The sequence below is a fragment of the Cupressus sempervirens genome, chromosome 2, assembly GCF_028749045.1.
Source record: "Cupressus sempervirens isolate cs-2001-9-10 chromosome 2, ASM2874904v1, whole genome shotgun sequence".
NCBI classification, from domain to species: Eukaryota; Viridiplantae; Streptophyta; class Pinopsida; order Cupressales; family Cupressaceae; genus Cupressus; species Cupressus sempervirens.
The window spans coordinates 481625920-481650149 of NC_143119.1; the positions used below are offsets into that span (position 1 = coordinate 481625920).

The 24230-nt window shown below is 36.5% G+C and overlaps 1 protein-coding gene across 1 annotated transcript in view; it reads left to right on the forward strand.

Moving 5' to 3' along the window:
- Positions 1-7393, forward strand: part of LOC149573124 (uncharacterized) — an 81450-nt gene extending 74057 nt beyond the window's left edge. Inside the window, exon 5 of the mRNA XM_089814303.1 lies at positions 6684-7393. Within this exon, the coding sequence (XP_089670429.1) occupies positions 6684-7235 (552 nt within the window). The 3' untranslated portion in view covers positions 7236-7393. The remainder of the gene's footprint in view (positions 1-6683) is intronic.
- Positions 7394-24230: the final 16837 nt, after the last annotated feature.

The window sequence follows — 24230 nt, forward strand, 5'->3', positions numbered from 1 at the left end:
GCCTTGACTACTGCAAAGGCGTGTTTTTCAATTTGGGAGTACTTCAACTCATGACTTTTCAGAGGTATGCTCATGAAGGCAATAGGGGCTTGTATCCCTTCTTTGTTATCTTGCATAAGGATAGCTGACAAAGTGTGTTCAGAGGCGTAACAATAAATAATGAAATCCAATTTAGTTTGGATGACATAATACCAGAGCATTGGCAATAGCAATCTTTATATTCTGGAAGGCTTGTTTCCCAGCTTCATTCCATTTAAAACTTGAGCTTCCTTTCATCATGTCCATAATACTCTTAGTAGTCTCTGCAAAATCCGGTACGAACCTTCTGAGGAAATTCACTTGCCCGAAGAACGATTTAACTCCTATTTTGTTTACTGGCAGGCTTAACCTTCGAATGGCTTTGACTCGCTAAGGGTTGATTCTGATACCTTCTTGGGAAACTATATGGCCAAGCAACTTTCCCTCTGTCACATAGAAAAAAACTTTTTAGGAATTAAGTGAGATTCCATGTTCCCGACATCTTTGCAATACCTTCTTCAAATCTTCTATGTGATTTTTTCTTTTCTTTGAAAACACAGTGAGATCATCCATGTATAAAACAATAATCCGGTCCTTTAGATCAGCAAAAGTTTTACTCATACACCTTTGAAATGTGGCATTGGCATTGATAAGCCCAAAGGGCATTCTATGATATGTGAACGTACCCCAAGGAATGGTGAAAGCCATTTTGTGTTGGTCCTTCTCTTCCACCTCGACTTGATTGTATCCTGAGAACCCATCGAGGATGGACATCATTTCCGCTTCAGCCACTGTTTGTAGTAGGTGATCCATGTTGGAAAGAGCTAAATTGTCTTTCAAGGATGCCTGGTTCAAAATCCTGAAATCTATGTAGATTCTTATTTCTTTGTTTTTCTTCCTAATTGGTACTATATTAGCTACCCAGGTGGAGTGATGGATGGGATAAATGATCCTCGCTTTTAGCATCTTGTCTACTTCTCGAAATATAGTATTTGCTACTTTAGGATTATAATTCCTCTGCTTTTGTCGGAAAGAGATTGCATCAGGCTTCAATGGAATCTGATGTTTTACTTTCCCACCTTTGTAGCTTTTCAAATCCTCATAACTCTAGGCGAATACATCTTGATACTCTACAAAAAGTTGTCTCGCAGTTTACTTTTGTTCAGGCGAGCAACACTTTCCAATATCAATCATTTTAGGACTTTGCACATCTCCAATATTCACCCCTTCATATTCTCTAGTAGTGGATCCTTTTCCGTCCTCTTTTTCTTTATGTAGGCATCATGCCTATTAAACAACTTTTCTAAAGATACAAAGTATGGGGGAGTAATATTACCTCGCAATTGGACTTCACTAGTTTGATCTTTTTGCTTATGGTCATGGTCTCCATGATTGTCTTCATTGAATTGGTGCTTACCAGTAACTTTGTCATTTTCCAAGAACAATTGTAGACTCTTGTTGTCTTCAAAGACTTGCCAGAATTTTGCATTGTCGGGGACAGAGGCTCGATATATAATTTCCACTTGATACTTTTTATCTTTGAATTCTGGGTATGGTAGCAATAAAGAGGCAAAAACAACTAGTGAATCTGCTCTAGTGTTCATTTCTCTTGGTATCGACTCGATATCGAATGCATCCAAGCCTTCTATTTTATCCCAGACTTTGTTTCTGTAATTCTGTAACTTATGATTCTTTACAGAGTACTGACCCTTAATCTATCTCACGATGAGTTCGACATCACCTCAAGCCCTTAGGATCTTTATTCCTTTTTCTTTCGTAGCTATTGTCCCAAGTAACAAGGCTTCATATTCTGCTGTGTTATTCGTGTTTCCAAATTCCAATTTGAAAGCCATGGGTTTGGGTTCTCCTTTAGGAGGTATTAACACTACACCTACACCAGATCCTGATGAGGAGTAGCTTCCATCGAACTCCAGTGCCCATATAGATGATGATTCTTTTTCTTCATTGAGGATTTTCATTTCTGGGTCTCTAATTACTTGCTCATTCAAAGTATTTTCAGTAAATAACATGTAATTGCCAAATTCTAGTTCTTGATAGAGAATCTGGGCTTTAGGATCATTTGACTTTAAGACAGTAAATTTTGCCTTTTCTTCAGGTTCCAATTTGACCTTCTTGCTTCCTATGGGTATGACTGCTCGAGACTAGTCTAACTTTATTTCCCCTCCTAGATCTCTACAAAAACTTCTGCCTAAGAGTAGGCCATAGCTTGCCGGAATATCCACCATTTTTGATTTGCCCAAGGGGACTTGTTTAGCATCCATTGAATAACATCTTCCCTGAACTTTAGTAAGGGTGAGGCCCAAGGCTTTAGCTATAGAATAAGGCATCACATTGTTTTATGCACTTGAATCTATTATGCAATTACTTAATTTGCATCCGTTGATATATAGTGAGATGTAGAATGGGTCAGGTTTTTGCCCAAGAAAGTCGCTAAGATAGTGGAGTCTTCTTGATTAAACAGGTTAGATGTCAAAGGTTCATCTTCTTCCTCAGTGGTAACATTATGGTTCAAATTCAAAGCACCTCCTTTAGAATGATCTACTAATCTTTTCAACTCAGAGGGATGAGATTTCAAATAATCTATAGGAGAGATTTGAATGTTTGACTCTTTGCAAAATTGGATGAAATCTAAAGGGCTTTTGTCCTTACTTGTTTGAGATGTCGATGCTCCTTGATCAATGTGAATATTATTTGAAGAAGAGGTGGGATCACTTCTAAGAGCATGATTGGAGGATTGATTTTTGAGCTTTTGACTTCGGGTTAACACATTGTATGAAATTTCGTTGATAGTTGCATAGCATTCGCCCTTTGGCTTAGAGTTCGACTCATACTCCAAAAATAAATTTCCAGAGTTGCCATTTGAGTACAAATCTAACTCAGAGCAAGGAGTTGCAGTATTCAATTCATTAGTGGATACCAACTGCATCACACGAATAGTTTCCGGACAGATTTCACTATCACGATTTGTTGTCAAATGAAGCACGCACATATTTCCTTTCTTAGGTGCCGCCTCAATTGCCAACCTCGGTTGTGAACCTGTAAGCTACGGGAATTTTCCATCATTACTCCTTCCTAGTGGATTTTGATAATTCCGTTGGTAAGAGTGATTAAATCCAGGTAATTGCCTCTTCACTGCCACCAATTTGTTTGACAACTTTTGAATCATTTCATCAGACGAAGAAGTATTGCTAGAACGTCCCTTGGTTTGAAGTTCTCTTTCCCATTTCTCGACAGAGATGAAGTCATCTTCAAATTCGATTGCCTTCTTTTGTGCATCTGCTAAATTTGTGGGATGGGCTCTCCTCAAATCATAATTGATATCTGGCGGCATTGCACTTATGAAGAATGTTTTCAGATTGCCAGCAATAGGTCTATCAACAGTAGGGATCCATCAACAGTAGGGATCCTACTAGTGATCTTATTAAAAGTTGCAACAAAATCCCTCATACTAATGGCAGGTTGCTTTTTAATAGATGTCAGTTGTGTTAGTAGGATATGCTCATCTTCAGCCATTTTGAATCTTGTTTCAAAGGCCGTCCTCATTGTGTCCCAACTTGTGACTGAGCCATCATCTAACTGATAAAACCAATCCGTTGCATTTTCTATCAGAGTTTCTACAAAAAGCCTTACAGCTACATCTTCATGAGATACTCCTAAAATGTGAGTAGCCGCGAAAAAAGCTTTAATATGTTCATCAGTAGTTACTTTCCCATCACCTGAAAATTTAGGAAAATTCTTCCTTGAACCGACTAGAAGTGGGTGATAAGTTGTTACTATCAGAGAATCTATCCAATCGTAGTACGCCAATCTGGAACCCACTTACCTTTTGCAGCTCACAAACTGAATTTGGTCCCACAGGACACGTGTTGATCCATCGCTATGTTGCTATGAATAATGGTCGAGCAACTCTACATAGCGAGATAGCGACGAACGTAGATTCATCTTGATTTGACGATCATTAATTTCCCTTTGCATCGTGGGTCCGCCTTTTAGTTATGTACCTCATGGCATATATGTGGCAGTACTTTATTGTCTGATGTCGGACTGTTTTGCCTCATGGAACCTCGTGACTAGACTTTGACAGTGCTCTATGAGAAATGATGGCCCACCAGACACGTGCCTTCATGTCGCTATGTCGCATGAATTAACCATCGAGCATCTTTGCACAGTGACATAATGACCTTCGTAGATCTTTTATCTGACGGTCAACGAGATGCATGTAACTTTTGTTTGAATGGGACCCAATATGACAGGTAAGCATCTGACTTTTCAACTGGCCAATAGCATATGTTCTCTCATTCAATTGACTTTTCAGCTTGGTCTTCGATGTTCCTCTATTGTATTTGCTCTGTATATGCTCATGATTTCTCCATTTTACCTGCATTATGTCTTTAATGGAACACTTGATCATAGAATTAGGGTTTCTCAGAGTTGTAGATATATTTTCATGAGGGGCTGCCATAAATCTTTGTCTTTCACATGATTTAAAAACCTGCCGAGGACAAGTTCATTTTGAGTTTTTCGTCAAATTCGATTATGAAAGGCGTGATGAATCTTTAATCATTTTTGAGGCAAATAATTATAAAGGGAATGTGGATCTGCCGTAAGGTACCCCACAATTTTCTTGTTTTTGATCCATATGCATCATTTCGTACCCTTCGTGGGCAATCGTCTTCATGGGTTGAAAACCCACCGAGGAGAAGACAACTTCCAGATTTCCGCAAGCGTCTATTTTAATTGAGAAATTGATAGACTGAAAGCAGATATGACCTGTAAATGGTCATTGTATGAGCAACATGAATCTCCATCAGACTAGGAGCTAACCTATCCGCGAGATCATTTCGACACAAAGGAAAACCACCCAGCTATGAAATGTGGAGAAGGGGAAAATTAGAATCTGATGGAGACTTGTTCCACCTAAGGGGGTTTAGACCTAGACTTAGACACAACTAGGAATTCCCTAAGACTCAAATAATCACTTTTACTACTCGGGTAGAGGTGAAAACTGGGGCAATAGGATGAAGTTATAGAAGTTGTCTAGGGGCCTACAAAGGTTGCAGATGGTTCTAAGGTGTTCTGTACGCATTTTAGTCAAACCCAAATAATGTAGATTCCTGCAAAAATAAAGAGATTAAGGCTACAGTCTTGTTAGTGAGAAAACAACTTGATGAGAAAGGGCGGACAGCTTCATTTGTCATGACATTTTTGCATGTGTCATGGCAGTTATTAGTGCCCTAGCAGTTCTATCAACTAGGACCCAGTTTTTTCCTGGAGAAATGAGTAGGCATTGTATTGGCTCTGAACAATGTCTCTTCCTCCTTTTGTGTTTCTGTCATTTCGGTTTTAGCCTAACTTGACCTAAAAGTATCATACATCCTTAGGGTCATTGTGGAGCAATTCTTGCCATTCTTTCTAAGTAGTTCTTCTTGGTTGAATGCATAAGGAGTTGAGTGCAGTAGGAACGTGCAAGTGTGAGCAAGTTGCAAGTGCCAGGATACTGTTATAATGATGATTTCTGTCTTAAGCCTTCAGGAAGGTACCTAGCTTGTAATTTGAGAAGAGTTGGTGATAAGAAGTGCTTATCCTTTTGGAGTTTTTCTTACAATCAGTTTTCTCTTGGGTGATTTTCCCTTTTTCTTTGAATATGCTCTCATAGAGTTTTATTGCTTCCTTATACACACAACTGTCTACTTTAGTTTGCAGCACTTCAACAACTCATTTCTAGAATATGATTGACTTTCTTCCAAGCACATCTAAGAGAGGATAGCGAATATTTCAACTAAGTTGCAAATTTGAAATATTACAATTTGTGCTGTTGAATAGGTCATAGAATATCTTTACTATTCATGGGTATGTCTATGAAATATTTATTTCGATGTTATACTCAGATTCGAAAGTTGTATCAACTTCAATTATTTGTGGAAACATAGAGACAGCTAAATGACTTTTTAGGACCTGGTATAGATGTGAGCAGATTGAGCTTTAACTTTTCAGCCATCAATTTAAACTCGTAATATTCATCTACAGTAGTATAGTAACATTGATATGATAATAATGTTTTTACCATGGGTTGTTTGATTACATGATGTTTTAATTAATTGAAAAGTGAATTCAGAATGCATTGTGACTAAAGGAGGCAGTAAAGCTTTCACAAATTTTCCTATGTGGATGCTATTTGAGAACTTAAGAATCAACACTAGATAGAAGCATGGACCCCAGACTAATTGCTGTTTAGCTATCATTTGACATATTTTCAATTTTGTTTATGAATAATTTAAGAAATCTTCTTATCTTCTTCCTCTCACCTTCCTTTCCACCTCTCCCCCCTCTTGCATGCCTGATTCTAAAACCAATCTTTTCCTCCCCATAAGTGAATATATCCTAGGGTTTTTTTTTGTGACCAATGGGTGGTACACTTCCATATCTTGACAACCAAATTTACTTTACTTTCATCTTGAACAATGATGCAAATTTGGTCGTTTTTTATCATGTCCTTGGTTGCGTATATTCAAATATTCTGACTGGGATTAAAACATTTAAATTTTGTTGTTTCATTAATCTCCTTTGAATGATCTTTTATGCATTAATGGTTACTTCATATTCTGGGATACCATACCAATTCTGTGGTTATCCCTGTGCCACAGCTTGACAATAGAGGCAGTGCACGGCGTGGACTAAAGTTTGAAGGTGCACTGAAGTACAATATGGGACACGTTGATGTTGAAGATCAAGAAACAGGTGTGGATTGGCTAATTCAGAAAGGCTTTGCAAAATCTGGTAGGATAGGTATTTTTGGCTGGAGTTATGGGGGTTACATGGCAGCTATGACCTTGGCCCGCTGCCCTGATATGTTCCAGTGTGCTGTTGCCGGTGCACCTGTAACAGCATGGGATGGATATGACACTTTCTATACAGAGAAATACATGGGATTGCCAGCAAGTAACTCTGCAGGTTATGAATACAGTTCTGTGATGCATCATGTATCTAAGATTAAAGGCAAGTTGCTTCTTGTTCATGGCATGATTGATGAAAATGTGCATTTCAGACACACAGCTAGGCTGGTGAATGCCTTTATTGCATCAGGAAAGGAATACGAGCTATTGATTTTCCCAGATGAGAGGCACATGCCACGACGCCTCAGAGATCGTATTTATATGGAAGAACGGATATGCAACTTTGTTGACAGGAACTTATAAGTGCTGAATTGAATCTTCAAATATCAAACAATTTGATGACCAATTGAATATTGATAACATCATTTATATGCTTCCAATAAATATAATTGCGAATGTGCAGTTTTGTCATATTTGTTCTACAGTTCTATGTCATTGAATATGAATCAGCTTGAGGGAAAGTTTCTCAGTGTTAGAGAACTTAATATACTACTTCTTCATAGGCTTTTACTTGTGATTTGGTGTGAATGCATCTTGTTTCGAGCAATTGGGTCATTTTCATTGAGTTGTTTCAGCGTCAGTTTTTCACTTCCACAAAAAACTTAAGGAGCCTCTATCAACAGCAATCGATAGTTGAATTTAATTCTTGAACTGGTTCGCATTCCTCATGATTTGGTACATGCAGTATAGCTTTTCACAACAGTATCTTAATAGTTTTTATGAGTATTTAGATGTATGTTCAGATGCAAAGCATGTTTAGTTAGACTACTGCTAAACTTTCCACTTGTCAGAGATTCCTCAGAACTGTTCAGCCTAGGGTTCTTATTTTGTTCACACAAGCTTCCTTGTGTTAAATTGGCAACAGGACACAAGCAATGCCTTTCCAATGAGTGTAAAATAATTCTTTTTAATTTATTTTTATGGTGAAATTTTACTTATTATTTTCTTGGTGGCTTATTGATTTCTATTTTGAGATTTACATGTGAAATTACAATTGCAATTCAACACTTTGAAGTGTATAGCATGAATTTGACCTGTGCTTGAAATTTAAAACAAAGTGAAAAAGTCACTGAAATTAGAGTACTCTATTTCCTCCTATTATTTGATGACTAGTCACTAGGTAGCCATTTGCAAGGCTTGCCATCTTGTTTATAGGATTGCCTAGCATTGAGTGTTTAAAGGTTTATTATTATAAATTTTTAAATTGCTGAATTGCGGGACTTGTCCAGGCAGTTCCGAGTATGAAACGTGCTAGAATCAGATTTTGAAATGAATCTCCAGTGGGTGGTACACATCTGAGCTTCGTGACTTTTAATGCCAAAATGTTTACTGATTCCAGTTTGATCTTTTTAGATATTTTTAAGACCTAGTCTGCTGATTAGCAAACTCTGAACTTACCTATCATGAATTCTGGCTTGATCCTTTTCATACAGAAATGTGAATTTAAATTAGAATATGTTTCGAAATTTGAAATTTGTAATGATTTTGTTTGGCATCTATATTGGTGCATGACAATCTAAACTTAATTCTATTATATAGATATATAGATAGATATTTGTATGAACTTACCAAAAATGTACCCAAGCTCCCCAAAACATTTCTGCCGTAACAGCGTTTCGTATCCACATACCTGTACTGGTTCCCATTCTCAATTTGACAACTTAGATAAAGTTGGATCTTCTATATACCATATCTCCAGAACTGCTCAACAGGTGGAATATTTTAGAGATAGGTTTTGAATTGATAGTCTCGTTGTATGGATTCTTGTCCCAATGCTCTAGATGTATCATAGTTAAGAGGATAGTTTTCTTGGCTGCACTGTTAGAAAGAGCTTGCCATCCATATGTTTTTTATCTATCACATTTTACATGCTGACATTTTTCCATAGTTTTCATTCTTGGCAGATTGCATTTGAGCAGATTGATATGGCTATGCCTTCTCAACAGTTTTCTATAAGATTAGCCAGCCAGGGTTGCAGCTTTAGTTGATTTTTCCAACTAGATTATTTTTTCAAATCCTTGGTTGTGAATGCAGATTGCCCACCTACATCTTCCTGTCTTTGTCTTTCAGAAGGATATAAGTAGAGGGATGCCATATTATTCCTATCTATGAAGTAGATTAGCAGAAAATAATGGTATGTACCTTAGCAAGCTGAAATCACCATTTCATTACCTGTACATGGGCAGTAGAGAATTGATTTCAGCATATTGTGGTTGAATATGAAACATAACGGTCTTTTCCCCTCCAATTTAGTTTTGACTGTTCAGCTTCTTCATATGAAAACATATGGTTATTGGTGTTATATATATATTTGTTGGATGCTGCTGTATATGCAATTTCTAAAAAATACAGTAATCAATAAAGGAACTCCCTTACTTTGAAGTGGATGTAGCCTTCTTGGTGATTCACTATAAATTTGTGTTTGTCTTTTCATTCTTTAATTATTTTGCATATTGGTTTTAACCACTCTCCATTATTAACAATTGGCATTAGAGCTTTGTGGTGAAGCTGGTTGCAAGTCTTCGAAGAATCTTTAGATAAATGGAGGATGCTATAATTTGAGAATAGAGAAATTCTCCGAGCAGAACTTTGGTCTATGGAAGATGGCACATGGAGTCATTGTTGATTAAACAACATCTCTTACGTTGGACGATAGAGAGAAGAAACTGAATTTGATGGCAGATGGAGAGTGGCGGAAATAAGATTAAAAGACAAGATGCGATTTTTCTTTTGCTGTCCAGCAATGTTCTTCTGAATGTCAGTATTGAGAAGACTTTAAAAGGATTATGAGATGAAGTTTGCAATCATGTATGAGATGGCTTCAACTTCCAATAAAGTTTTCATCAAGAAGTTGTACAATTTAAAAATGGAGGGATCATTGTGAATCACCTCAATGAATTTGATACTCTTATCAGTCAACTAGTTTCGGTAAGCATAAATTTAGATGATGAAACTAAAGAAATTCAAATATTGGTTTCTGTACCATATAGTTGGTAGGGTGTTGTAATGGCAATTACCACTTCAAGATCCAACAAAGGAAAAATTTGTTTTTAATGATGTAGTTCCTATTCTTCTCAGCAAAGATATGAGAAGGAAGAATCACGGGTCTTCATCAAGCAATGCCTTATTTATGAACAATAGGAAAAGGCTTCAAGAGAGGCAAAAACAATAATAGATCTAAATCTGCAAGTTGATCAAAGTCAAGGGGCAAAAACGGCGATTGTTGGTTTTGTGGGGAAGTTGATCACCATAATTTTTTTTTTAATGTTACAAGAAGGTAGAAGAAAAATGAAAGGACAACGAAGCCAACACTCTAATATGACACCGTGTTCATGGATGTTCGATTCTAATGATTCATCAATGATCATAGAGCATGACAATTAGCATCTAATCGAATCATCATAGAAAATAACATCATTTTCAATCACCATCTAAGAATACCAATAGTAAGTCTCAGTCTGATGCGTTGAACAACTGTGTTCAACTTGTATTTAACAACTACTTTTCAACTTGAGTTAATTTTTTAAAAAGTTAAAACCTCTTAACATGTGCATTCTACGTCAAGACAGTCATCTGTCTTTGTGTTGGGAATGAGAATGCAAAGTTAATATTTTTTTTTGTTATATAAACAAAGTTATAAACTTAAAGTTTTATAAAATATAAACACTATTATATTATAATTTATTTTGAGTCTTCATTCCAACATGCGGGGCTTGCAAGGGAAAAACCATTTTTTAATGTTTGGGGTAATTTTTTTTCCTTTTTAATCAAACTTTTAGCAATCCCCAAAATGGCTAGGAAATGAAAAATCAGTCCCTGAGATGGTTGATGAGTTTTAGAAATTCGTTCACTGTTTCCTAAGACTTGGGGATACATTTCCAGTTTTCTTGGCTAGGTGGGGACAACTTTGAAATGTCCCTTCCCGTGTCCCTGAAATTGTTCCTGTTTTCGGAACTTGGGCTTAGAGGTGGAAATGTGTCCTTGGGTAATGTAGGTTAGAGAGCAACATTGAAGTGAGAGCTACATTGGCAGTTGGAGACAACAGGTTGACACTTTGGCATAAGAGGCTCAACCACATGAGCAAAAGGGGACTTGAAGTTATGCTCAATAGGGATCAACTAGTAGGCCTAAAATGTGTTGATTTGGAGCTTTGGGAACTTTACCTTAATGGAAAATAAAGATGGACCAACTTCTTGAAGATTGGCCATAGCAAAAAGGCAACACCTTTGAAGTTTATTCACTTGGATATTTTCAATCTTACAATAATACCCTCCATTATAGGAGTCAACTATTTTGTTACCTTTATTAACGATTGTGCTAGAAAAGTGTGGATTTCCATGCTTCATAGAAATATATGGATGTTTAGCAAATTATATATTTAAAAAAGCCATTGTTGAGCATTAGATTAGGCACGAAATAAAATATTTAGAAACAAATAATGGGGCAGAACAGTGACATCCACAAATTGGAGATCAGAATGCTTACCATTATCCCAACTCCAACCTTGAGTCAAGCATTGGCAAACGTGGGACATAATAAATCTACCCAGACCCTCAACTATATTAATAAACAAATAGGGAGAGAAAGGGTTCCCTTTGTGAAGTCCCATGGAAGCTCCAAATAACTTAGAAGGCTCACCATTAATAGTAACAGAAGAGGACGAAGAAGTAACACAATTCATTATTCAATTGATCCACTCCTAACTAAAATCAAAGGCTATGAGATCTTTTTGCAAAAAACGCTACTTATTAGATTTGGCCTAATCCAATTTTGTTACATCCCAAATTTTGACCTAATTTAAATTTATTTATAGCTGTTGGATTGAATGGATTTTCTTTCATAATCATGCAAAGAGAGTGGTTAAATATATCCGTTGTATTCATTAGGTTAATTGTTTGATGATGATGGTCGTTATCCATTATTTGTCATGTGATGATTAATAGTTGCTTGATTTAGAATTATGGTTAATAATTAAATTCCTTATCTACATTAAATATTATTAGGGATTTATCATAGAATTTGTTATTATCATGGAAAATGTTGCATGGGTGATTGTAGGAGAAGATGAAGGGGAGAAGCATTGCTAAACGAGATCAATGGAATGGGATACTAGTTTAGTCCAATTAATGGGTTGACAGGTATGACCTTTAATTGTCTTGGTAAGGACCTAGCGACTTGAACATCATGATACAATCAATGGACTTGCATGAGTTATTAAATAAACATTTAAAACATTAATTATTTCTATTAAAAATAATGTGTACTTCAAATAGTTTTTTATTGACTTTTCCACCACATCATTATAACGTCTATTTATGTACGTGCACATAGATATAGGAATAAAGGTGACACCATAATATTATTTTTACACAATTTATCTAATATGTACATTTAAATACATGTACAAGAAGATAAAATAATCTTCCAAGTAAAACATGTATTTATATATACTTAATAAATAGATACGACCTTGGATAAAATAAATAATATGCCACCTCATAAATACATCTACGTGCAAGTGGATAAATATAGTAAAATATAGTATAATAATCATTGATTTATAACTTTCAAATCTTTTTCCATATTTATTCAAATTCTTGCTAACAATCGAAATGCACATTTGACATATTGGCCTTCAAGAAGCCAAGTCCTTTTCTTTTTAAGTTATGGCTTCTTGGAAACCAAAAGGTTTTTTGAATACTTCTTTATATTATAAAGCCGTGAGTGACCATGGGCATTATTACACATAATATATCTCTACATTATTCCACCCGATATCCCTCTGCATATTTTCTTGCCACAATTTGCCCATTTCATTAAATATTTTTGTTGAAGATGTGATTGGTAATCATACTGAGATTTGCGTTGAAGTTATTTCCGTGAAGGAACTGATTATTTGCATCCAGGCAAAGCTTCAATACTTCTGAACTTACAGGTTATGTGGTTGACTTAACATATCTAATCGATATATATATATATATATATATATTATCAAATACCATTACATTGTATTTACAGTAGTAAGCTACAAAATCTTGAAAATGCCATATGACATCCTTGTTTGATATCATTGGATAAGTTCATCCTTAAGTTAGAACTTCTCATGATAAGTCGAGACCAAATTGTTCATGATATGATTTCACATCTTTATTTAACTGCTGAATATTAGAATCAAATGGTATTTATTTTACAAAGATTATATTTCTCAGGTCACAAAAATGTGATATGTTGAAAACATGTAATATTCTTATATCAAGTTGAGGATCAACAAACAGAGCTGATTGCTCTGAGATTCAAAACACTTAGGACTCACCTAACTATATAGTCAAGGAAGAGGTAAAGAGGTGAGGTAGAAATCTGCAATAACATGGAAATAAAATTAGACATGAAATAACAATTCGAAATTATTTTTAAAAAGAAAATCATTTTATATCTCATGCATGTTTATACTTATTGTTTCCTTGTTGTCAAGTCAAGCAATGGTGATCGGGTTATTGAACCCATCCGAAAACCTTGGCCAAGGTTATTAAAGGCATGTTTGCCATCTATGATCACTTGATGTTAGCAGTGCTGGTTATTTAGACATGTCCATCCATAACTATGCAGACATTCTAAATATTGGAATGCTCAGGTGGCTGGACTAAAAGTATCCCAAGCCTGATTTCGGGGTAGGGAGGGCCTTTCTATTCAATAGATTGTGTGGGGATGAATATGGTTCAAGGTTGAGAGGTTAAGCCTAAGTTAATGCTTCTCCTCTTACCAAAAGCCGAGACTTGCAGAACTAATTAAAGACTCACTAATTACTTGTCGTATGTTCCTATTTCTATTTCATGTTATGCATTTACTTTACTTGTATGCAAGGGAAGATAGTAAATCGTTATTTTAGTTGATCATTGTTATAGTTATTTCAGCTGATCATTATTTTAGTTATTTCAATCAGTGTAATGAGACTCAGACTCGGTAAGGGTAACTTGACTCGTGACTTGGCTCTGACTCGTGACCCGGCTCTGACTCGGCAAAGTGAAAAAATCTCAAAATTTTGAGATTTTTTAAGATTTAAAGAATATTTCATGCAGCCATTATTGAATAAAGCGTAAAGATACAATAACATCATTAAATAGAAGATAATTTGATCATAATGCACATGCCACATACTTAAAGTTTAAAACTTAAAACTTAAAAGTTAAATATCGATTACATAAGTACAATACTACAAAGTTACAAACTTACAAAGGTAAATTGCTAAAAGTAAATACTATCTTACTAGTAATTAAAGTCAAACTAAGATAAATCCATGTAAATCATCAAAATGTATATGTATTATCATTTATGCATTATGAAATCCAACACATCAATATTCAATAGTCATCATCAAATTTAAATGTTCCAAATGCTGATCATATATTAAGTTAAACTATTAAACAAAAAGTTAAAACAAGACTATAAGTCTACAACTATGGCTCCTAGTCGGAGTCCTCATCATCATCCTCATCCTCAAGCTCATCCTCATCGTCATCGTCGTCGTCATCATCATCATCATCATCGTCATCCTCATCCCCAGTCTCAGCCTCAACCTGAGGCTCAGGCTCAGTATAATCTATAAAATGCCTCTTAGTAAGGCATCTAAGGTAGGTCTTGGATGTCTCAGTAGCCATAGCATCAGCTCGTGAGGTGCCTCTAGGATCAACTATACTCTCTGCCTTTGGCTCTACCAATGTCTATGAGGTGCCACTAGGAACAACTGGAGCTCTCTGGTCCTCTGCTGCCATAGCCACAACCTCAGCCTGACCCTCTCTATCTGCCTGGTCAAGCCACTGTAGGTCCTCATCATCAAAGACAGGATCAGTAGCCTCAGTGATCCAATTAGACTTTGGATCAACCTCCTCTAGAGTAATAAGAGAGGTGTCACTATCCAAAATCTCCCTGATCCTAATGCGCAAGTTGTAGTGCACAAAGACTAGACTATTCATTTTTTGCACAGACAACCTGTTACGCCTCTGCGAGTGGATGTCCTCGAACATGCTCCAGTTGCGCTCACATCTAGAAGCGCTACTTGGCTAGCTCAAAATGCAGATGGCAATTTGCTGAAGATTTTTGGTTGAAGGCCCAAATATTTGCCACCATCTGTCTAAATTTTAAAAAAAGAAAAACAAAAAAATATTAGTCTCATTTCAAAATTTGAACTTTAAGTTTAAAGCTAGAAATTTAGAAACTAGATTGTATAAGGCTTAAGCTGCAATCTTTACCTGGCTGCAATTTTGTACAACCTTCTTTGCAAATTTGACTTGAAAAAATGGGCCCTGATGCATTATTATAGGCATCCATCTCAAGCAATATATCTGTGGGATTAGGGGACATCTTCGATATCACTGTGTATAGGCCACTAAGAACCTCCTCATCTGCCTTGAAATCATCACAGAAATGGTATGCTGGATTGAGGTAATAGGCTACTGCGTGGATGGGCTTATGAAGCTGATTTTGCCATCTCCTATAAATTATGTCCCAAATAGGGCCATAGTTTTCCTCAACTCCGACATATTTGGCCTTGATAGTCTCCTTGACCCTATCCATGCCCTCATAAATGTAGCCCATAGAGGGCTTCTTGCCATCAGCAACTTGTAGGAGGGCTACAAGGGGCTCGATGATCTACAAAACAATTAAACAAAAAATTTTTTTAGTGAATGATGAAATTTTGCAAAGTTGCACAACGAAAATAAAACAAAAATATGTATGAGACAAATTAATTTATAAAATTTTAAGACTTAAGCTTTTAAAATTTAAAATTTAAAGTTTAAATTACCTCCACAATCTTTGAACATGGCTCCCAAAAATCATCGTCATCATAAATGCATTTTGTTGCATCTATCCTTGCAGGGCTGCTCGCAAAGGAGGAGGAATTCCATTCTGGACCAACAAACATGCACCTCAACTCTAACCTTGAACTCAACAAGGATTTTAGTGTGATAAAGTTAGAGGCAAATCTTGTGATACTAAGACAAGCCAACTCCTTTGCCTTCGTGTATTTCCTCATAGTGCTGAGGACCAAGGCATGATTATAGATGAACTTACAAAGATTTTTGGCCTTGGTAACACATGATTTCACCCATACAAGCTTGCCAATATCCTCTAACATGAGGTCAATGCAATGGGCCCCACATGGAGTCCAAAAGATTTTTGGGTGTCTCTCCATCAATAGTTTTCCTATAGCAATTTTAAATTAGTTAGTAAACAATGAAATTTTTTGATGTATTAAACAACTTTTAATTTTTAAAATTTAATGAAAAACTATAGCAAATTTTTTAGAAGTAGAATTTAGAAAGTTAGAAGTTAAAATTTTACCTGTAGCAACATAATTAGCTGCATTATCTATCACCACTTGGACAACATTGTCTTCCCCCACCTCCCTTATGACCTCCTCAATAGTCTCACATAAGAATTTTGTATTTTTCACACATGAGGAAGCATCTATGGACCTCAAAAACATGGTGGATCTTGAAAGTGAAAATTAAACAAAATAATTGTCATTCAAGAATCAATACTCAATAAAACAAAATTTCCATTATTCAATAATAGTATACATTAAATTTTAGACTTCAAGAAGTAGAGCATGATGAATTACCTCCGCTAGAAACAAAAAAATTTAGGAGGGTTCTGGACCTCCTATCTGTCCATCCATCTGTCATGATGGTACACCCCTTTTGACTCCAAATCTTTTTGTGGTCCTCCAACTCAAGTTTCATCTCCTCAACCATATCTAGCAAGAGGGGGCCACTCAACTCATCTTCAGTGGGGGCTTTGAACCCCGCACCACAGATGGAAACTGCATCAATCATTTCCTGCCAATAAGGAGTTCTATTACATTTATAAAAACATTTTAATTAGCATATTTCAAATTTTCAACATCAAGTTAAAAGTATAAAATTGAATATAAATTTTAAAACTTAAAACGTAAAACAATCAAATATAAATGAAGTTGAAAATTTGAAGTACCTGGTTACTATAAATGGAATGTCGCAAAAAAATTAAAACTTGCAAATTGCTCTTACTCCAGCTTCATGTATCTCCCTATTCCAGCCCATGCTTTCAAGTGAGGGTTGTGCACTAGGAGTGGTACATGGTACAAAAAAATTGTCCAACTTACTAGATTTTCTGACTCTAGGATGAAGAATAGTAGCACTACTAGAAGGGGCAACAACAGTAGCATCACTAGAAGTGCAAGAAATAGATGTAGAAGAAGCACGAGCAACATAAGCACTAGGACGATGGGAGGATGGGAAGAACCTTGTCCAACACAGCCTACTGACTCAAAAACATTTGTAGATGAGCAAGGAAGGGAACTAGAACCAATCTAAGCTAACTCTTCTAATTGTTTTAAATTTTTTTTTTTTTCTTGTTCATATTTTTTCAAGGCTACATAAAAAAAACGTTGAGCCTCAACAGTTGCAGCTCCACAAAGCTCAATATCATGACCACGTAAGCCAGTAATATGGTATTTTAATCTATTTATCCCCCCACTATTAATGGTTTTGCAAAATAGGCATTTTGTTTGAGTTCTTTTTCTACCCGGAAATTCTATGGTGAACTTCCAACACTCATCTTTTTTGTTGCCTTTAGAGAGCTTGAGTTTTTTACCTCTAGAAGCCATTATGACTTAATTAAGGAAAAATGTAAACGTTGCTGCAATAAGACATTTTAGATCAAATATTATCATTTCAGCATTGCATTTTATGAAGATCTAAAGTTACAAAAAAACTCATAAACAAACAAAAGAAATTCATGCAAAAAATCCATAAGCATAGACAAAAAAATCATCAAAATCTAAACAATCAAGTCTTACCTCTTTCAAATGCTTTGGGAAGTGTTGAGAAGAGCTCCTATAAACTCCTTGATGATCTAAATGCAAGCTCCAATGTCACAAATGCAAGCTTTTTTCCTCCTTTCAACTGGTTGCAAAACAAGAAAACTCTATTTTTCTTCTACCTCTCTCTCTTTCTCTCTTTCTTCTTTTCACTATAGACTGTAATGGGAGCCCTTTTAGGGTTATATGAGTGAGAAATGTAAAAAAAAAAAATATTAAAAAAAGTTGCAAAAAAAATATATTTTAATGATCGAATTTTTGCCTACCGTGGCGGGGTCAAGCTCAACCAAGTTAGGTGAGTCACTCTGTGACTTGTGAGTCACGCGAATCACGCGATTCACTCCTCGTGACTCGTCGCTTGCGGGTCACGAGTCATTGTGACTTAGCGAGGTCAACGCAACTCGTTGACTCGTGTAACTCGCTGCGATTCACGTTACCCTGATTTCAGTTGATCATTATGATGCAGGAGCATCCAGTGGTATAAGGGCAATCCTGTGTCACCAAAAAAAAAATACTTAGACTTAGTTTTTGTTTCATGTGTTTTCATTTTTGGGTACCCATTTGGGTCAAATAAAGGTTCCAACTCTCACAGTTCCACTATTAGTGTTCGTGTAAATCTTGAAAAAATAGGAGTATGTAATTGAGCCATCATTTTGGTGAACTAGGAGGTGTAAATTGGCTAGATGAATTTAATTGTAATTTAGAGCATTCTAGAAAAAGAATCAGGTCAAAAGGCCCCACGGTTTGAAAGTTATTGTAGTTTTTTGAGTTGTGGAGACCTCCTAAGAATGCTTCAAAGTCAGGTTCATAGGGCTATAAAGCGCTTCGAGAGCTTTCCGAAAATGTAAACGGTTCGTCAATCGGAGCTACGGTTCAAAAGTTATGCCTCCCGAAAGTTTGGTTACCATTTTTGGACTCTTCTAGATTTGCATCGACTTCTAACACAGCTTCTGGAACCTTCTATTTGGTTGGTGGATGCCTACTAGCACTTTCTAGAATGTACTCCTAGTCCTTAAGCCTACGGGGTCTATTTAAGGAGATTTCTGGCATTGTAAAAGGCAGTTCAGAGTGGAGTTTGAGAGGAGGTACTGAAAGGAGAAATTATCTCCACATTTATGCTATTGTAAGCCCTTAAGGCATGTTTTGAAGTTTATTTTCTCTGTACTGAATGTACTAGCTTATTTTTCAGTTAATACAATTTTCCTTTTCTGTTGTGTCCATTCTGTTCTTGGGTTGTGTCCCCATCAAGTGGTATCAGAGCTGGTTTTCCTGAGTGTGTAGATAGAGCGCCGACTGTGAGGTAGTTTGCACCAGGACTGTGTGGTTGTGGATTTGAGTTAAGGAGATGCCTCCACGAAGAGAGTGTGGCGGAAGGGCTAGAGTTATTAATGCTAAGGAGGTTAGAGCCCTCCAAAGGCAGGTACAAGCATTGCAGGAGGAGCTCCATAGAGGAGCAACTGTGGCCGCAGGTGATGAAAGTGAAGATGACAACGAAGAAGATGAAATTGGACCAAAAGGGGAATTTGACGGGGAAGTTCTAAATCATGCAGAGGAAAGGCTTTTTAGGGCCATTACTAAGTTTGGGAAAAGACCTACAATTGAAGTGGGTGCATTTTTAGAAAATTTGAAACCAGATGAGTTGATCGATTGGATCAATGAACTGGAAGAATACTTTGAGCATGAGGATATCAGGGACCCAAATAGGGTTAAGTTTGCAAAGGGCAAAGGAATTTGTTTTGTATACTGATCATCAGGCATTACAGTACCTAAATAGCCAAGGTAAATTGAATCAGAGGCATATGAAGTGGGTAGAGTTCTTGCAGAGCTATACATTTGTGTTGAAGCATAGAAGTGGAAAATCTAATAGGGTTGCAGATGCACTAAGTAGGAGACAGTTGTTGCTTATAGTAATGCAGGTTGAAGTAGTTGGGTTTGATGAACTCAAGAAATTGTACCCTAAGGATCCTGATTTTGCTGAAGCATGGAAAGCTTGTAAAGAACCTGTTGCTGTAGATAGAACCAAGTGGTTAGACTATTTGATTCAGGATGGCATGTTGTTCAAGGGTAGTCAATTGTGCATTCCAAGGAGTTCCATGAGGGAAAATCTGATTAAGGAGAAACACAGTGGAGGGATGGCAAGCCATTTTGGTCGAGATAAGACCATTGCCATTCTTAGAGAACATTATTTTTGGCCTCAAATTTCACAGGATGTGAAGAAGTTTGTATAGAGTTGCCAAGTTTGTCAACTTGCCAAGGGGTTTAGTCACAAAACTGGCCTATATCAGCCATTGCCTGTTCCATCAAGGCCATGAGAGGACATAAGTATGGATTTTGTTCTTGGATTGCCAAGGACACAAAGGGGTAATGACTTAGTATTCGTGGTGGTTGATAGGTTCTCCAAAATGGCACATTTCATTCCATGCCACAAAACTCATGACGTTGTCCATATTGTAGACTTGTTTTTCAAAGAGGTGGTAAGACTACATGGTCTTCCAAGGAGTATAGTTTCTGACAGAGATACTAAATTTGTGGGGTATTTCCGGAGGACATTGTGGAAGAAGTTGAGAACAGACCTAAACTTCAGTTCCACGCATCACCCGCAGATTGACGACCAAACAGAAGTGGTAAATAGAAGTCTGGGCAATTTGCTGAGATGTTTAGTTGGGGATAAGCCCAAGGGATGGGATTTGATTCTACCACAAGCAGAGTTTGCTTACAATAACTCTATAAATAGGAGTACTGGAAAATCACCATTCCAAATTGTATATGGGAATAGCCCAAGGACTGCACCAGAATTGAGGAAGATAGAACAAGGGGAGATGACAAGTGCTGAAGCTGAGGAATTTGCTGAACATATCAAGCGTCTACATGAGGAGGTTCAAGCACACATTACCAAGATGAATCAAGAGTATAAAGCTAGGGCTGATCAAAGGAGAAGACAAGGAATTCCAAGTAGGGGATCTAGTCATGGTGCACTTATGAAAAGAAAGATTTCTAGCCGGTACTTACAACAAGCTGAAAATGAAGAAATTTGGCCCCCTACAAAATTTTGAAGAAACATGACTCAGAAAATGCATATGAAGTGGAGCTGCCAGATGGTATTCAGATTTCTCCCATTTTCAACATTGCAGATTTAATAGAGTATCATGATGATGGTGGAGATGAGGAGCTGGTGTTAGAGCCATGTCCAATTCCTTTTTCTAAGAAGGAGGAGATAGAAGACATTCTAGATCATCGTGTGGGTAGGAGTACCAGAAATAGGCAGTATGAAGAGTATTTGGTCAAATGGAAAGGATGACCGATCGAGGACTCAACTTGGATTTCAGCAGCTGAGGTTTCCCATTTGGGATTTTCTCTACCATTCATAAAGTGACAGGGTCACTTTTCAATCTACCCTGGGTGTCTGATGCAGGAACATCCAGAGGTATAAGAGCAATCCTGTGTCACCCAAAAAAATATACTTAGACTTAGTTTCTGTTTCATGTGTTTTCATTTTTGGATACCCATTTGGGTCAAATAAAGGTTCCAACTCTCACAGTTCCACTATCAGTGTTCGTGTAAATCTCAAAAAAATAGGAGTATGTAATTGAGCCATCATTTTGGTGAACTAGGAGGTGTAAATTGGCTAGATGAATGTAATTGTAATTTAGAGCATTCCAGAAAAAGAATCAGGTCAAAAGGCCCCACGGTTTGAAAGTTATTGCAGTTTTTCGCGTTGTGGAGACCTCCTAAGAATGCTTCAAAGTCAGGTTAGGGGCATTAAATGACCTCAAAAAAGGCCAAAAAATGGGGAACAAGCGGAGCTGGTCCATAGGGCTATAGAGCACTTCGAGATCTTTTCGAAAATGTAAACGGTTTGTCAATCGGAGCTACGGTTCAAAAGTTATGCCTCTCGGAGGTTCAATTACCGTTTCTGGATTCTTCTAGATTTGCATCGACTTCTAACGCAGCTTCTGGAACCTTCTATTTGGTCGGTGGATGCCTACTAGCACTTTCTAGAATGTACTCCTAGTCCTTAACCCTCCGCAGTCTATTTAAGAAGATTTTTGGCATTGTAAAAGGCAGTTCGGAGTGGAGTTTGAGAGGAGGTACTGAAAGGAGAAATTATCTCCACATTTATGCTATTGTAAGCCCTTAGGGCATGTTTTGAATTTTATTTTCTCTGTACTGAATGTACTAGCTTATTTTTCAGTTAATACAATTTCCCTTTTCTGTTGTGTCCATTCTGTTCTTGGGTTGTGTCCCCATCACATTGTTACAGTTATTTCAGTTGATCATTATTATAGTTATTTTAGTTAATCATTATTTCAATTATTTCAGTTTGATTTTGTTATCTCAATTAATTGTTAGTAGTTAAAATCAATTAATGTCTCATGAAAAGGAATTCAAGATATTTTGTTTCAATAGTTAGTTGAGGAATTTTGTTTTAGATCACCTTTATTTTGTTATGAAAATTTGTTTGTTGCATATGGTATTAGAGTGTTGGGTTCGACATTGAGCCTAGGGCACATTACTTTCTAGTAAACTTGAAAATTCTGAGAACAAATGTACAGGATGCAAGTATGTAAAACACCTTGCAAGAAGGTATGACATCTCATCTTCTTGTACTTGATTAAGAACATACCAAACTTCAATTACACTTGTTGTTCCATGCTTCAAGATAATGGAACCCTAAAACAAGCTTTGCAACGAATGAAGAAGGAAAGAATCAGGTGGACTCCTACTAGTAAAGCATCATATAGAAACAAACTAATTCAAAATTGGAACACTCGTTAGGACAATTCTCTTATGCACTTCCATAGATCTTGGATGGTGCAGGATATGTACAAATTTGAAACATAACTGAGTGCTGAGAAGCAAAATTTAGATTCCATAATGTAAACATCCTCAGAAGAGGAAATTTTTGTAAATAAAGGCTACTATAAATGCAGCACACAAGTATTAAAGTTGATTAAATAAAATTGGCTTATTCATGTGTTATATCCACTCGCAAACTCTTTTAATTTGTTGAAGGCATACTTACACACACACACAGACACACACACAGACACACAAACACACACACACACACACACACACACACACACACACACACACACACACACACAACAAATTGACATAAGAATTTTGCAATTTCTAGGTTAAACCAATAAACAAACAAAATGAGCAGCAATGAGAACGTTGCAAGTCATGACATGGTCCATGAAAATAACCCACAATCATCCATTGATTTATTACTTTAGATTTTGCAAGAATTGCAACTGAAGTTGGATAATATGGAAAAAAGAATGAATGAGAAGACAGCCCAGATGGAGCATAACCAAGAGGAAATGCAATCCTCACCTACTCCCAAAATGGAAACAGAAGTCTTTGAATACAACAATAAAACCTCTTAAGCTTCACCCACCCAAACTGAAAAAACAAAAGAAACAAGAAAGAGTGAGTGACCTATTTGTAGATATTAAGAAGATCAAACCACTTAAATTTTCTGGTTCTGAATCTGAAGAGGATGTAGAGGCCTAGTTAATTGAAATGGAACATCACTTTGAAATTAAGAACTTTTCAGAAACCTCAAAAGTAGTTTGGGGAATATATCACTTTATTGGAGAAGTTGCTACATGGTGGGGAAACACCAAGGTTGACCTAAACATTAAAATCACTAAGATTACCTGAGAAAAGATTATAACCATTTTTAGGAGCTGTTGGTTACCCCAAAACTTTTATGACCAAAAGTTGTTGGATTTCCAAAATCTTCAACAAGGAGATATGACTATACACAAGTGTTGGGAGAAATTCACATGATTACTGAAGTATGTACCACCATGCCAACAAGACAAGAATCTGAAGGTGAGGAAATTCATCATGGGACTGAATAATAGAATAGGAGGGGCAGTTGATGTTCTCACTCCTTGAGCCATGGAAGAAGCTCTAGAAAAGACTATCTGACAAGAATATAAAATCAAGAGAGATGATTCCATCTAGGATAATAAAAGAAAAACAAATTGGAATATAGAAAGTACAGATACTGGATCTTAGAAGAAACAATTTAAGGATTATAAATTTAGCAAACTAGAAATAATAGGGAATGGAATCAAGGATTTTAAAAGTAATTTCAATACAAATAAGAATAATAAGGGCAGTGAAAAGAAGGGGCCACCTTCAGGATGTTTCACTTGTGGAGATCATTATGCTAATAAATGCCCTGTTAAGATCAATACCAATTAGCCACATCGACCACCCCTTCCACAACAACATGTTTATTAGCAAAGGATCCACACAACCCTTGACAATAGACAAATAGAACAACAGATAGGCTCGATTGATGCTTTGGGTAAGATCTACGGCAACCCTATTTCCATCTTAATTGATATTGGAGCTTTTGAATGTTTTATATTACCTAAATTAATAAGTAGGTTTCCAAAGAGATCTAGTTTTATGGC